This window comes from Ahaetulla prasina, chromosome 5, assembly GCF_028640845.1.
Source record: "Ahaetulla prasina isolate Xishuangbanna chromosome 5, ASM2864084v1, whole genome shotgun sequence".
Lineage (NCBI taxonomy): Eukaryota > Metazoa > Chordata > Lepidosauria > Squamata > Colubridae > Ahaetulla > Ahaetulla prasina.
The window spans coordinates 11,430,740-11,443,425 of NC_080543.1; the positions used below are offsets into that span (position 1 = coordinate 11,430,740).

The 12,686-nt window shown below is 41.8% G+C and overlaps 1 protein-coding gene across 5 annotated transcripts in view; it reads left to right on the top strand.

Annotated features, from left to right (window-relative positions):
• Nucleotides 1-12,686, top strand: part of TMEM135 (transmembrane protein 135) — a 203,280-nt gene that overhangs the window by 66,651 nt on the left and 123,943 nt on the right. For 4 of the 5 annotated variants that reach the window (XM_058186951.1, XM_058186948.1, XM_058186953.1 and 1 more), the window contains one exon: nucleotides 6,428-6,493. The exons of the other annotated variant lie outside the window; for it this stretch is intronic. In XM_058186951.1, coding sequence (XP_058042934.1) covers nucleotides 6,428-6,493 — 66 coding nt within the window. The remainder of the gene's footprint in view (nucleotides 1-6,427; nucleotides 6,494-12,686) is intronic. 5 annotated transcript variants of the gene reach the window in all.

The following is a 12,686-nucleotide window of genomic DNA, read 5'->3' on the forward strand; positions in this document are numbered from 1 at the left end:
TAGGTGAAAAATACACCCATTTCTATTGGATTTCATTACTGCTTATTTGGCTAATGACTTGGGCTGGGACCAGGAATGCATAATATGCACGGATCTTTTGGACTTGTGTGTGTTGTTTAAATTCAGTGATGTACTTTAGCGGAAGGGTGAGAATTGGACGATCTGGCTCCTATCCAGAATTTTTAACCAAAATTGCGATTACAATTGTCCTTAAGACCGCATTAAATCTATCCCTGCTTTTTCTTTGCAAGACATGTTGACAATTGTTTGAAAGGTATTTTTCTGACATTTGTAGGCATGAGGAATGGTTTTGGTTAATACTGGAAAACAGAGTATATGCCTCAATATATTGTTGAATTAATTAATGCCTAAAACAATATGCGACCAGCCCAGAATGGAAATGGAAATGGAAATGGGCTGGTCGCATAAGAAGAAGAACTGATGGCAGGTGGACCAAGGCAGTCATAGAATGGATTCCACTTGATTAAAAAGTGTCCATGAAAGAGACACAGTTGCGCAGTGGTTAGAGTGCAGTACTGCAGGCTGCTTCTGCTGACTGCCGGCTGACTGCAATTTGGCAGTTCGAATCTCACCAGGCTCAAGGTTGACTCAGCCTTCCATCCTTCCGAGGTCGGTAAAATGAGAACCCAGATTGTTGGGGGCAATAGGCTGACTCTCTGTAAACCGCTTAGAGAGGGCTGTAAAGCACTTGGAAGCGGTATATAAGTGCTTTTGCTATTGCTAAAACAAGATGGAGTGACTACATCAGCAAGTATCGCGGGCCCAATTGCCAAAGAAAGTTCAGGACCGTATAGGTTGGAAATATGAAGAAGATGCCTTCATCCTGCAGTGGATATACAAGGGCTAGAATGATGATGATTATGGATACTGACTATATGGTATTCTACAGTGCATTCTTTTTATATCAGGGGTCTCCAACCTTGGCCACTTTAAGACTTGTGGACTTCAACTCCCAGAATTCCCCAGCCAGCATGGGGAATGGCTGGCTGGGGAATTCTGGGAGTTGAAGTCCACAAGTCTTAAAGTGGCCAAGGTTGGAGACCCCTGCTCTATATAACACAGGACACAGTTCTCATTGAGCTCATCTCATGACAGCATTATGATTTCCTGCTACTGTCCCATAACCTCATACTTTCTATCACAGGTAGGAACAGTTCTGCTTCACTTTATTTTGCCGAAGTTGGGGAATGACCCAGATTGGTTTAGATTTAGGTGCTGGATGAAAACGTTTCACAGGCCAATCACTGCTTTCAGGGAATTGTTTTGCAATATTTTGTTTTTAAATAATCTCATTGGAGGTTATTCATTATTGTATCATTATTTTAGTTATAGCGCATATTTCATCGTAATTCCGATGCTCATTGGGGGAATCTTGGGGTAAGGTGGAAAGGTGGATACAAATAATGTTAAAATCGTTTTTGATGAGCAAACCTTGAAAAAAAAATGCCTTTGGCAAATCTTTAAGATGGAACGGGACAATGTTTTAGGGGAATTTTCTCATGCAATAGCACTCTTCTCAGGCACCTGTAGTATCTGCTATGAAGGGTAGACCTTTCCCCAAAAGCAAATATTAACGATACATCAGGAACCAAGGGATTTGTCTCACTTGAAAGAAATTCTTTCTTCAGCAGACATGCACTTTTGAATTATGCCGTTAGAATTGGCTAGGAAAGATTATTTTTAACTTTTAAGCTCTTATGACTTAATTTCCCCCCCTTGATACAGATTTGCAGAGCTGTTGAAAACTTGGGCCAGTATATTGTATTATTGCTACCAATATATAACAGTATATAACAATTACTACCAACCTGCCTTCCATTGAGGACCTGTATACTGCACGAGTCAAAAAGAGGTCTGTGAAAATATTTACAGACCCCTCACATCCTGGACATAAACTGTTTCAACTTCTACCCTCAAAACGATGCTACAGAGCACTGCACACCAGAACAACTAGACATAAGGACAGTTTTTCCCCGAATGCCATCACTCTGCTAAACAAATAATTCCCTCAACACTGTCAAACTATTGACTAAATCTGCACTACTATTAATCTTCTCATCGTTCCCATCATCCATCTCCTTCCACTGATGACTGTATGAATGTAACTTTGTTGCTTGTATCCTTATGATTTATATTGATATTGATTGTTTCCTGATTACTTATTTGTACCCTATGACCATCATTAATTGTTGTACCTTATGATTCTTGATGAATGTATCTTTTCTTTTATGTACACTGAGAGCGTATGCACCGAGACAAATTCTTTGTGTTTCCAATCACACTTGGCCAATAAAAAAATTCTATTCTATTCTATTCTATTCTATTCTATTCTATTCTATTCTATTCTATTCTATTCTATTCTATTCTATTCTATTCTATTCTATTCTATTCTATTCTACTCTACTCTACTCTACTCTACTCTACTCTACTCTACTCTACTAACATTTGAAAGAGATTTTTAGGGTTCTATTGCATGAATATTTCCAGGGCCATGTTTGTTTATTGCAATATTTTTCTTTAAACCCAATTATTATTTATTTTTAATCTCCCCAACTCCTAAATTGTTTTTATATATATATATATATATATATATATATATATATATATATATATATATATATATATATATATATATATATATATATATATATATATATATATATATATTTGTTTTCTGAAAATATATATATATTAGATCTTCTCTCAAAATCCATTCTTCTCATTTTTTTAAATGCAGTCATTTAATGTTTCTTTTAATACTGCCTTTCATTTGCCAAAAATCCCATCTTCTGTCTTATCTAATTACATAATCCTCTCTATTTTTTTTAAAAAAAGAAAGCTAACTATTGAGATGTTTTGGCTATGATAAGCCTCCTTCCTCCCCTCCTCCCCAAACTTTATTTTAAACAGAACACTTCAGAAATATACTTAATCTTCTTAGCATATGTGAATGGTGATTCTATCAAGAACTCCACTGTCCTGGGCTCTCCCAAGCTGTGAAACACTCTTTTATCTAAGAAGTTTTGACAACTGAGTTTTAGCTTATGTGAGTACAAGTATATTAAAGGAGTTCTCTTATCAGATGAAGAAGAAGGAAAGTTACATAGATCTTTGGTTCTCAATAGAAACAAAGGAAGCTTAGCGGTATTGACAGAATGCTTCAAAAATGTTGATAGGAAGAACTGATGAAAGGAATCAGTTTTGAAGAACACAAAAAGGTTGCATGAAGTTGTCCCCCTTTTAATCTTCAAGGGAATGTAGAATTAGGTCTTGAGACTGGCTTGCAACTTCTGGTGGGTCTAAATGAGAAAATAAATGAGGTCTCTGACTGGGCAGATGGACTCTTTATCTCACCCACAGCTGAAAGTACAAACGAATAAAAAAGGCATTGAGAGTTCCTGAAATGTAGGAGATAAGATACACATGTAATCCATAAGTTTTAAACCTTTTTTTTTTTGCTTTATGCAAAAAATAGGGTTATTATTATGATGCATTTAAAAACATATTTTCCCTACATATTTTAAACATTAACAAACCCACAGTATTCTTAAATGTACTATGAGTTTTTGTAACTCTAACTATTGAATTCTTTTGTATCCTGATCAAAGCCGTGTTTTGTTTGACCATTCTCTATATTGTTTTCATTAGTGTCAATAATGCTGAGAAAAGTATGGTCTTTGTTTGGAAATGTTGAATTTTCTCTTTCACATTTGAACTTTGTGCTGAATTAGCCGAGAGATAGATTTAAGGATGGTTTGTTTGTTTGTTTGTTTGTTTGTTTGTTTATCAATCATAAGATAACAGGTAAAAGTATAAACATAATTTGGATACATAAAAAGAGTAAGTAAAAAGGAATATTAGGACAGGGACGGTAGGCACGCAGGTGCACTTATGCATGCCCCTTACTATACTTATTTATACACTTACTCATACTTATTTATTATAAATGTAGTTAATTTATTTCCAAGATATTTAGCTTCTGCTTGGCACAGAAACGACCCTGGGAGGCTCACAATACAAAACAACGATTAAAAAAACAAACAAATGCAACTAATGCGCAAAAAGTGAGTTATGTCCACTTTCCCCCAAATTCTGGGGTAACATTCCAGGCCTTCTGGAAAAATCCTTGGTGTTGGGACTACATGAATCTATGGGGGAATCTCATTTCACAGAATAGACTTTGCACGATACATTCCTGGGCCCTGATAGGGAATCAAAGGGACCCAGAGTGTGCCATTTTGCCAGCTCTTGCTGAATGGGTAGAAACTTATGAGTGGTGGGTGATTCCTCAAGTAACCCAGTTCTATGCCATGTAGGGCTTCATAGCAGCACCTGAAAGCACACCAGCAGCTAATGCAGTTTTTATATTAGAATAGAATAACAGAGTTGGAAGGGACCTTGGAGGTCTTCTAGTCCAACCCCCTGCTTAGGCAGGAAACCCTATACCACCTCAGACAAATGGTTATCCAACATCTTCTTAAAAACTTTAAGGAGCATCCAGAACTTCTGCAGGCAAGTTGTTCCACTGATTAATTGTTCTAACTGTGAAGAAATTTCTCCTTAGTTCTAAGTTTCTTCTCTCCTTGATTAGTTTCTACCCATTGCTTCTTGTCCTGCCTTCAGGTGCTTTGGAGAATAGCTTGACTCCTCCTTCTTTGGGGCAGCCCCTGAGATATTGGAACATTGCTGTCATGTCTCCCCTAGTCCTTCTTTTCATTAAATTAGACATCCCCAGTTCCTGCAACCATTCTTCTTATGTTTTAGCCTCAAGTCCCCAAATCTTCTTGGTGGCTCTTCTCTGCACTCGGTTTAGAGCCTCAGCATCTTTTTTTACATCATGGTGACCAAAACTGGATGCATTATTCCAAGTGTGGGCTTACTAAGGCCTTATAAAGTGGTATTAACCCTTCATGTGATCTTGATTCTATCCCTCTGTTTATGCAGCCTAGAACTGTGTTGGCTTTTTTGGCAGCTGCTGCACATTTATTGATTATTTATTGATTAGCCCTTGCGGCATGTCTATCCTATCCATCAATCATCTATGCCAGGGATGTCCAAACTTGGCCCCTTGAAGAGTGGTGGACTTCAACTCCCAGAAATCCCCGAGCCAGCAACTTGCTCATATTTATAGCTCATGCTGGCTGGGGGAATTCTGGGAGTTGAAGTCCACCACTCTTCAAGGGGCCAAGTTTGGACACCCCTGATCTATGCCATTATACTCTGGACTGTTTGAAGTTACTGAATAGGCTTCCCATGAAGAGTGCATGGGAATAGTTGAGCAGAAAGATTAGGGCAAGGGTAAGTAGCTGAAAGGCCTGCTGGGGTATAGCTGCCACAGAAAATAAAGCTGTGCAAAGGCTTCGTTGGCCAAAGATGACAGGTAGTCTTTGAACAGGAGCTGTGATTCCCTTCTGCCCACCAGTCTTGAATGGGAAGAACAGTTCCATCCAAGGCTAAAAGTGGGAAATCCTTGGATCTGGACTGGGGGCAAGAGGCTGTTGCAGGGGTGAAATCCAGCAGGTTCTGACAGGTTCTGGAGAACCGGTAGCAGAAATTTTGAATAGTTCTGGAGGTTCTGGAGAACCGGCAAATACCACCTCTGGCTGGCCCCAGAGTGGGGTGGGAATGGAGATTTTGCAATATCCCTTCCCATGAGTCAGGTGCGAATGGAAATTTTGCAATATCCCTTCCCATGAGTCAGGTGGGAATGGAAATTTTGCAGTATCCTTCCCCTGGAGTCAGGTGGGAATGGAAATTTTGCAGTATCTTTCCCCAGGAGTGGGGAGAGAATGCGGATTTTGCAATATCCTTCCCCTGGAGTCGGGTGGGAATGGAAATTTTGCAATATCCTTACCCCAGGAGTGGGGAGGGAATGGGGATTTTGCAGTATCCTCCCCCTGCCACGCCCACCAAGCCACACCATGCCCACCAAGCCACGCTCACAGAACCGGTAGTAAAAAAAAACGGATTTCAACACTGGGATGTTGGGCTAATACCAAAGCCACGTGGCCTTAGAGGGATAATTGTGTGCATATGGATTGTCATGCATTTTTATCCTTGACAGCCCTTGTACCATCAACTCCATTATGTAAACCAGAGGTGTCCAACTCAAGGCCCTGGGGCCGGATCTGGCCCATGAGGTGCTTAGATCTGGTCTCCCCTGGCTGCCCTGGAAACAGCGAAGGGCTGGCCCGTGGTGCCTCTGCCAGTAAAAATGGAGCAGGGTATAAATATTATAGTAGTATGGATAGTAAGGATTTTTAAGGTTTATTAAAAGAGGAAATCCCATTGAATACCACAGTATTGGTGGGTTTTTTTAAAAAAAAATACAATAAATGCCCTGTGAATGTTGTAATTTCAAAAAGCAGAACATTTTATTTCAAATATTCTCTCTTTTTGCCTGCAGGCCACAGAAACACTATTCCGCATGGGAGTATCAAGAGGAACAATTACTCCTTTAAGACACGGAGAGGTAAAACTTTTCCCCCTCTGCATGTGTCGTATGGGTTTTAAAAGTGAACTTGGGTGAAGCAGGTGGATGAGGGCTGATGGAAATACCTGAAAAATAAAAATAGAAGCGGTCTTAATGATCGTCATCTCTGCCATTAATTAGTAGTTCAAGGGGGTGAGCATTACCCTTCTCTAGATTTTTTTAAAAAGAGAAAACGGCCCCCTCTTAAGAACGTAAGGATAGGGCTGCTTGCTCAGGCCTTTCTCTCAGAACAGCCACCTCACGCCTGCTCTCTGCAGTCGCTTCGGTACCAGTCTGCCGTGAACCCCAGTGGAGGAGGAGAGGGAGGGGGAACGCTTGCAGGACAGAATTAAGAAAGTGAAAGTGCCTATCCAAGACGGTGTTTCGAGGACACGTGCGAAGTTTGAAGAAATCTTCACTTCCATGTTTCTTCGGAGAAGAAACACAGCTGAGGCGCCGCAATCTGCTCTGCCGTGCTAATCAGCTGAGAAGGTAAAGGTAGGAAAATGGGACCCATCTGATTGTCGGGGCAAACCAGTTCGCTCCCAGCTGATCGTCGGAGCTACTGGTTCGCCTGAACCAGTAGAATCCCACCCCTGGCTGCAAGCCAGCCTGCAATCAGCGTGGCCATTTCTAAAACATCTTCTTTGAAATTGATGGGGGCGAGGACGGGGGACACCAGCAATGGGAAGTGCCTAAGTGGGGAAAAGCTTTCACTTGGCGTCTTGCCACGCAAATTTCAGTTCTGGCTTTGCATTATTCTATTTCACGTGGCTTTCAGAAAATCATAGTTTTCTCAACCCAACTGTGCTAAAGATCTTTTTTTTTTTTTACTTAGAAGCCTACTTTGGGGCAAGCCTGACACTTTCTGAACCCAGTATATTTTTTTTCCTGGTTGCTCATAAGCAGGAGATATAGATATATTCCTCTCCTGCCATTCTTTCTGTAGCAAACATTTGGAGGCATGTTATCTCCGCTCAAGATAACATGGAAATTTCAAAAGTAATAGCCCTTGATTCCCTAGTTCTGTGTTGATTTAGTCATTCCCTTTTTCAGGTAGTCCTTGATTTTAAAATCATTTGTTTAGTGACCGTTCGGAGTTAACAGCAACACTTAAAAAGAATGACTTGTGAATGGTCCTCACTTAATGACCGTTAACAGCATCCCTAAGATCAAAATTCGAGCAGTGAGAAACTGGCATGTATTTATGATGGTTGCGGCATCCTTGGGTCATGTGATCACCATATGTGACTTTCCCAGTCGCCTTTCGACAAGCAAAGTCAAAGGGGGAAGCTGGATTCGCTTAATGAACATCTGATTCCCCTAACAACTGCGGCGATTCGCTTAGCAGCTTTGGCGGAAAAGCTTGTAAAATGAGGGGGCGACTCATTTGGTGACTTAAAATACACCATTGAAGCCTTAACCGCCTTGCTTAGAAATGGAAAGCCTGGTTCCAATTGTGGTCCTAAGTCAAAGACTACCTGTAAAGCCTCATTGCATGGTAATGAACTTCGCAGATTAATTATGCAGGGTGTGAAGAATAGAATAGAATTTTTTATTGGCCAAGTGGGATTGGACACACAAGGAATTTTTCTTGGTGCATAAGCTCTCAGTGTACATAACAGAAAAGATACGTTCATCAAGTTACAACACTTATAACACTTAATGATAGTCATAGGGTACAGATTTAACACTTAATGATACAACACTTAATGATAGTCATAGGCTACAAATAAGCAATCAGGAAACAATCAATATCAATATAAATCGTAAGGATACCAGCAACAAAGTTAGAGTCATACAGTCGTAAGTGGAAGGAGATGGGTGATGGGAATTATGAGAAGATTAATAGTAGTGCAGATTCAGTAAATAGTTTGACAGTGTTGAGGGAATTATTTTTTTAGCAGAGTGATGGCCTTCGGGAAAAAAACTGTCCTTGTGTCTAGTTGTTCTGGTGTGCAGTGCTCTATAGCGTTGTTCTGAAGGCACAACAACAACAACAAAAATGAGTGTTCAGCAAACTGTGTCAGCATTCCAGACCCCCCCTCCCAAGTAAAAACTCTGAAGCAAGCATCTTTCAAAGTTCTATTTACTAGGATAGCTAAAGTGGCACAACTGGGAAAACCCAAATCTGAGAGGTCCTGGTTTTCCCTCAGTAAATCAAAACCCCCAAAACCATCCCTTGACTCCACAGTCGATCAATTGCTCCAGTCGCCAACCATCCCATCTCGAGACAGCCCTCTGACCAGTCCTTCTCCAGATGCCAGGATCAGCCTGACCTTGACCGACAGGAAGAATGCTATTATGTCTAAAGACAACCCCTCTACTAACCCCCCCCTTCCTACTTTCCCACACGTGAGAAAGTGGCGGTATGGAAGCTTCCGGCCTAGTATGGCTTCCAAAGCTGACAAACCGTAGGGCCGTCTCCGTCTCTAAAGATGGCGCTTCGTGGGCTGATGGTGAATTGAATGAATTATTTTGAAAGTAGTTCACTAGCTGGAGTACTGAAGGGGACCATTATTCTCCAGCATTTTTGTTATGGACCTGACCCTGTATAGCAGCTGATATTTATGAAAAAAAGGCCCGTTGCCCACTGAATCACTTTAGAGCGTTTGTGACTTTCATGTGGGATGCAAAGCAAAATGTTTAGTTTGGACTCTCAGAGAATACGTTGGCGTTCACACACTTCGAATTGCTAGACGTGAGGCAGTGGAGAGTTCGCTTGAGACTCCTGACTAGATATTTTTTGGTTGTGAATTCACCTTGGCTAGCTGGGTGACCTTGAGCCAGGTACTTTCTCAGCCCTGGAAAGGAGCCTTAGAAAGGAGTAGGGACACGGTGGCTCAGTGGCTAAGACGCTGAGCTTGTTGATCGAAAGGCTGGCAGTTCAACGGTTCGAATCCCTAGTGCTGCATAACGGGTTGAGCTCCCGTTACTTGTCCCAGCTTCTGCCAACCTAGCAGTTCGAAAGCGCGTAAAAAATGCAAGTAGAAAAATCGGGACCACCTTTGGTGGGAAGGGAACAGCGTTCCGTGCGCCTTTGGCGTTGAGTCATGCCGGTCACATGACCACGGAGACGTCTTCGGACAGTGCTGGCTCTTTGGCTTTGAAACAGAGATGAGCACCGCTCCCTAAAGTCGGGAACGACTAGCACATATGTGCGAGGGGAACCTTTACCTTTACAAAAGAGGCAGTGGCAAGTCACTTCTGAAAAACTTGCCAAGAAAACTGCAGGAATGTTTCCAGGCTGTCTCTGAAAATCAACCCTAATTGAACAGAGGAAATTATATATCTCCGTCTCTATCATCTATCTCTACAGACAAACACACACCCACACACCTCCCTGTGCATGCAGTCTTGTATTAACATTGTCAGTGGGAAATGATTTAACCCACTTAAAATGATTGTTTCTCTTGATATGTTAAACGGTCGTTTTGAGTGGATACTAAATAAAGAACAGCAAGACTGATCTTGAATTAACAACCGATCTTCACTTTGCGCTCACAATGAGCCGATTTGGAAGAAAATAGCACTCAAACCAAGCGAATCCGTAAGGGCTCTTCAGACCTGGGCGTGTTTCCAGCATTAGATGGATGTGGAGTTTTATAACACCGAATATTTTCTTTCCCTTGGTTCCTTCTCTCATCTTTTCCGTAGCACTGGGATGATCCAAGCTTCTTGGTCTCTCTGGCTGTATTTCTTTTAGCAAGCTTTTTGTATAAGGAGCCATCTTTTACACCTAATACGGTATTGTGTTTGCTCCTTTAAGCATGGATTACAGCATTATTGACAAGGTTTTGGCACGGGGTGTGGAAATGGGGCTGCCAGGCGTCATTCATCCAAGCAAGGCAGATCATTCTTGGAATGGCGATCCTGTTCAACAACATCTGCTGGATAATGAAAAATTACTTCAGGACATGTTACAGCCACGGAGTTGACGGATCTCCAAGAAGTCTAATCGCACCAGGGGAGATAATGAAATTTAAGAATATAATTGACCTCAGGGCTCAGCGCATTTGTTTCCTCTTCCTTACTAAACTATTTTCAGCGGGAATCCGTTTGATCTAGTGGTTTAGGCCAGGGGTCTCCAACCTTGGCAACTTTAAGCCTGGTGGACTGGCTGGGGCATTCTGGGAGTTGCAGTCCTCCAAGCTTAAAGTTGCCAAAGTTGGAGACCCCTGGTTTAGGCAGCAGGCTGGAAACCAGGAGGCTGTGAGTTCTAGTCCTTCCTTTGTCATTAAAGCCGAGGGACTTTGGTGGCCAGTCGCTCTCTCTTAGCTCAGCCCACCCCAAAGAGTGGTGGCTGTAGGGAAAATAGAAGGAGGAATAAGTATTAGTTATTTTTCACCGCTTATGAGTTATTTATAAAAATAATAATAAAGGCCGGATTAAAAGAAATCTTTTTTTTTTTAAAAAGGCTACTTTTTGGAAAAGATTTATATGATTCTGAGGTCATTTTTTTTTTAATCTGGCTGTTAGAGATCCCAGTGGAATCTGGCTGATTTTGTGATGGTTTTGTCAGTCTTCAAGAAAATGTAAGAGCACAATCTCATCCAAAAGGTAGAGGAGGGATACTAAGAGCCAGCTATACTGGACTTAATTCTTACTAACATGACGTATTTCTTCAGGGCAGTAGCTTGTGTTTAAACTCCTGTCTTTTTTTCATGCTCCAGTTTCCTTCTTTAAAAAAAAAAAAGTTTTGCAGTTCCTTTTTGATGGTCATCAAGGGAACGTGAAAGAGAAAAGAGTATAAATTGGCGTGGATATAATTCTGCAGACAAAGCTTCAGCGGTTCTGTTTTGGTGGACAAAGGCCATTGTGTTTCCTGTCTGAAATGGTAAAATTTTCAGGGGGGGAAATAAAATGGACAGGAACCATATGGCTTACTTGTTGCTAAGCGAAGGTTCCCTTATTTATTTATAAGAGCAGCCATAAGCTCCCTTGATCTCCCAAAGGCCCTGAAGTAACAAACCCTGACATACTAGGCTCCTTCCTTCCTTCCTTCCTTCCTTCCTTCCTTCCTTCCTTCCTTCCTTCCTTCCTTCCTTCCTTCCTTCCTTCCTTCCTTCCTTCCTCCCTCCCTCCCTCCCTCCCTCCCTCCCTTCCTTCCTTCCTCTTTCTTTCTTTCTCTCTCTCTCTCTCTCTCTCTCTCTCTCACTCTTTCTCCCTCCCTCCCTCTCCCTCTCTCTCTCTCTCTCTCTTTCTTTCTTTCTTTCTTTCTTTCTTTCTTTCTTTCTTTCTTTCTTTCTCCCTTCCCCTCCCTCCCCCTCCCTCCCTCCCTCCCTCCCTCCTCCTCCTTCCTTCCTTCCTTTCTTTCTTTCTCTCTCTCTCTCTCTCTCTCTCTTCCCCCCCCCAGTTAGCTGCAAGAAGGTTGGCGTATTTGTGATAAGTGATTGGGTGATTCTGTTAAATAATGACAACCTCAATAGTTTTCCAGTTCATTGGCTAGAAAAGGAGCAGGGCAAAACTGGAAGGTGTAAGGTATCCCTAAGAAGGGTGCAAATTGACCGTTGATGGAGGAAGTGATACTTGGTTGCTGGAGTAAGCAAAAGCCTGTTTCCCCAAACACCGAAGTTGGCCTTAAGAATCTTCCCAGGAACATTATCTTCTCAAAGGGAACATGACTCTCTTGTTTTCTAGAACAGGCACCCAATTCTGTCTGCGTTAGCATGGTGGGCTCACAACACATCTTAAAATGCCACTGTCTTCAGCCTGCAGGGAGACGAGTCTGGTTTATATCTTGGCTACAGCTGATAGCCATGTTTCTCTTGCTGCGGTATCTCTTGTTGTTAATGAAAACTCTTAATAGCTTTGGCACTGGTACCCGGATCAGATTGCTCGGGGCACTGAAACAACTGGGAGGTGGCCAGAGTTGATGCATTATTTCAGCAGCTATTTTGTGAATGAGTTTCTGCCAAATCCTACAATAGGTATCTATGCTTTGGGACTAATGTCCCCTACAAAGGCATCAACTCATCTCACAGGCAGGCCTCACCTGGTCAGACACCCCGATTCTCGCATAATTCTCCTGCTTTCAAACCTAACATATAGCCTGAACTTTCCTCTTCTTCTTCCCCATGTCTCCAAAATGTCCTTCCACAGATTTATTGGTCAGTAAGAGAAGCAAGTTCAGATAACTGCAAGGGCAACCTGCTTTAGTGGTTATCTTGCAGTAACAATTAAGGTTTCAACT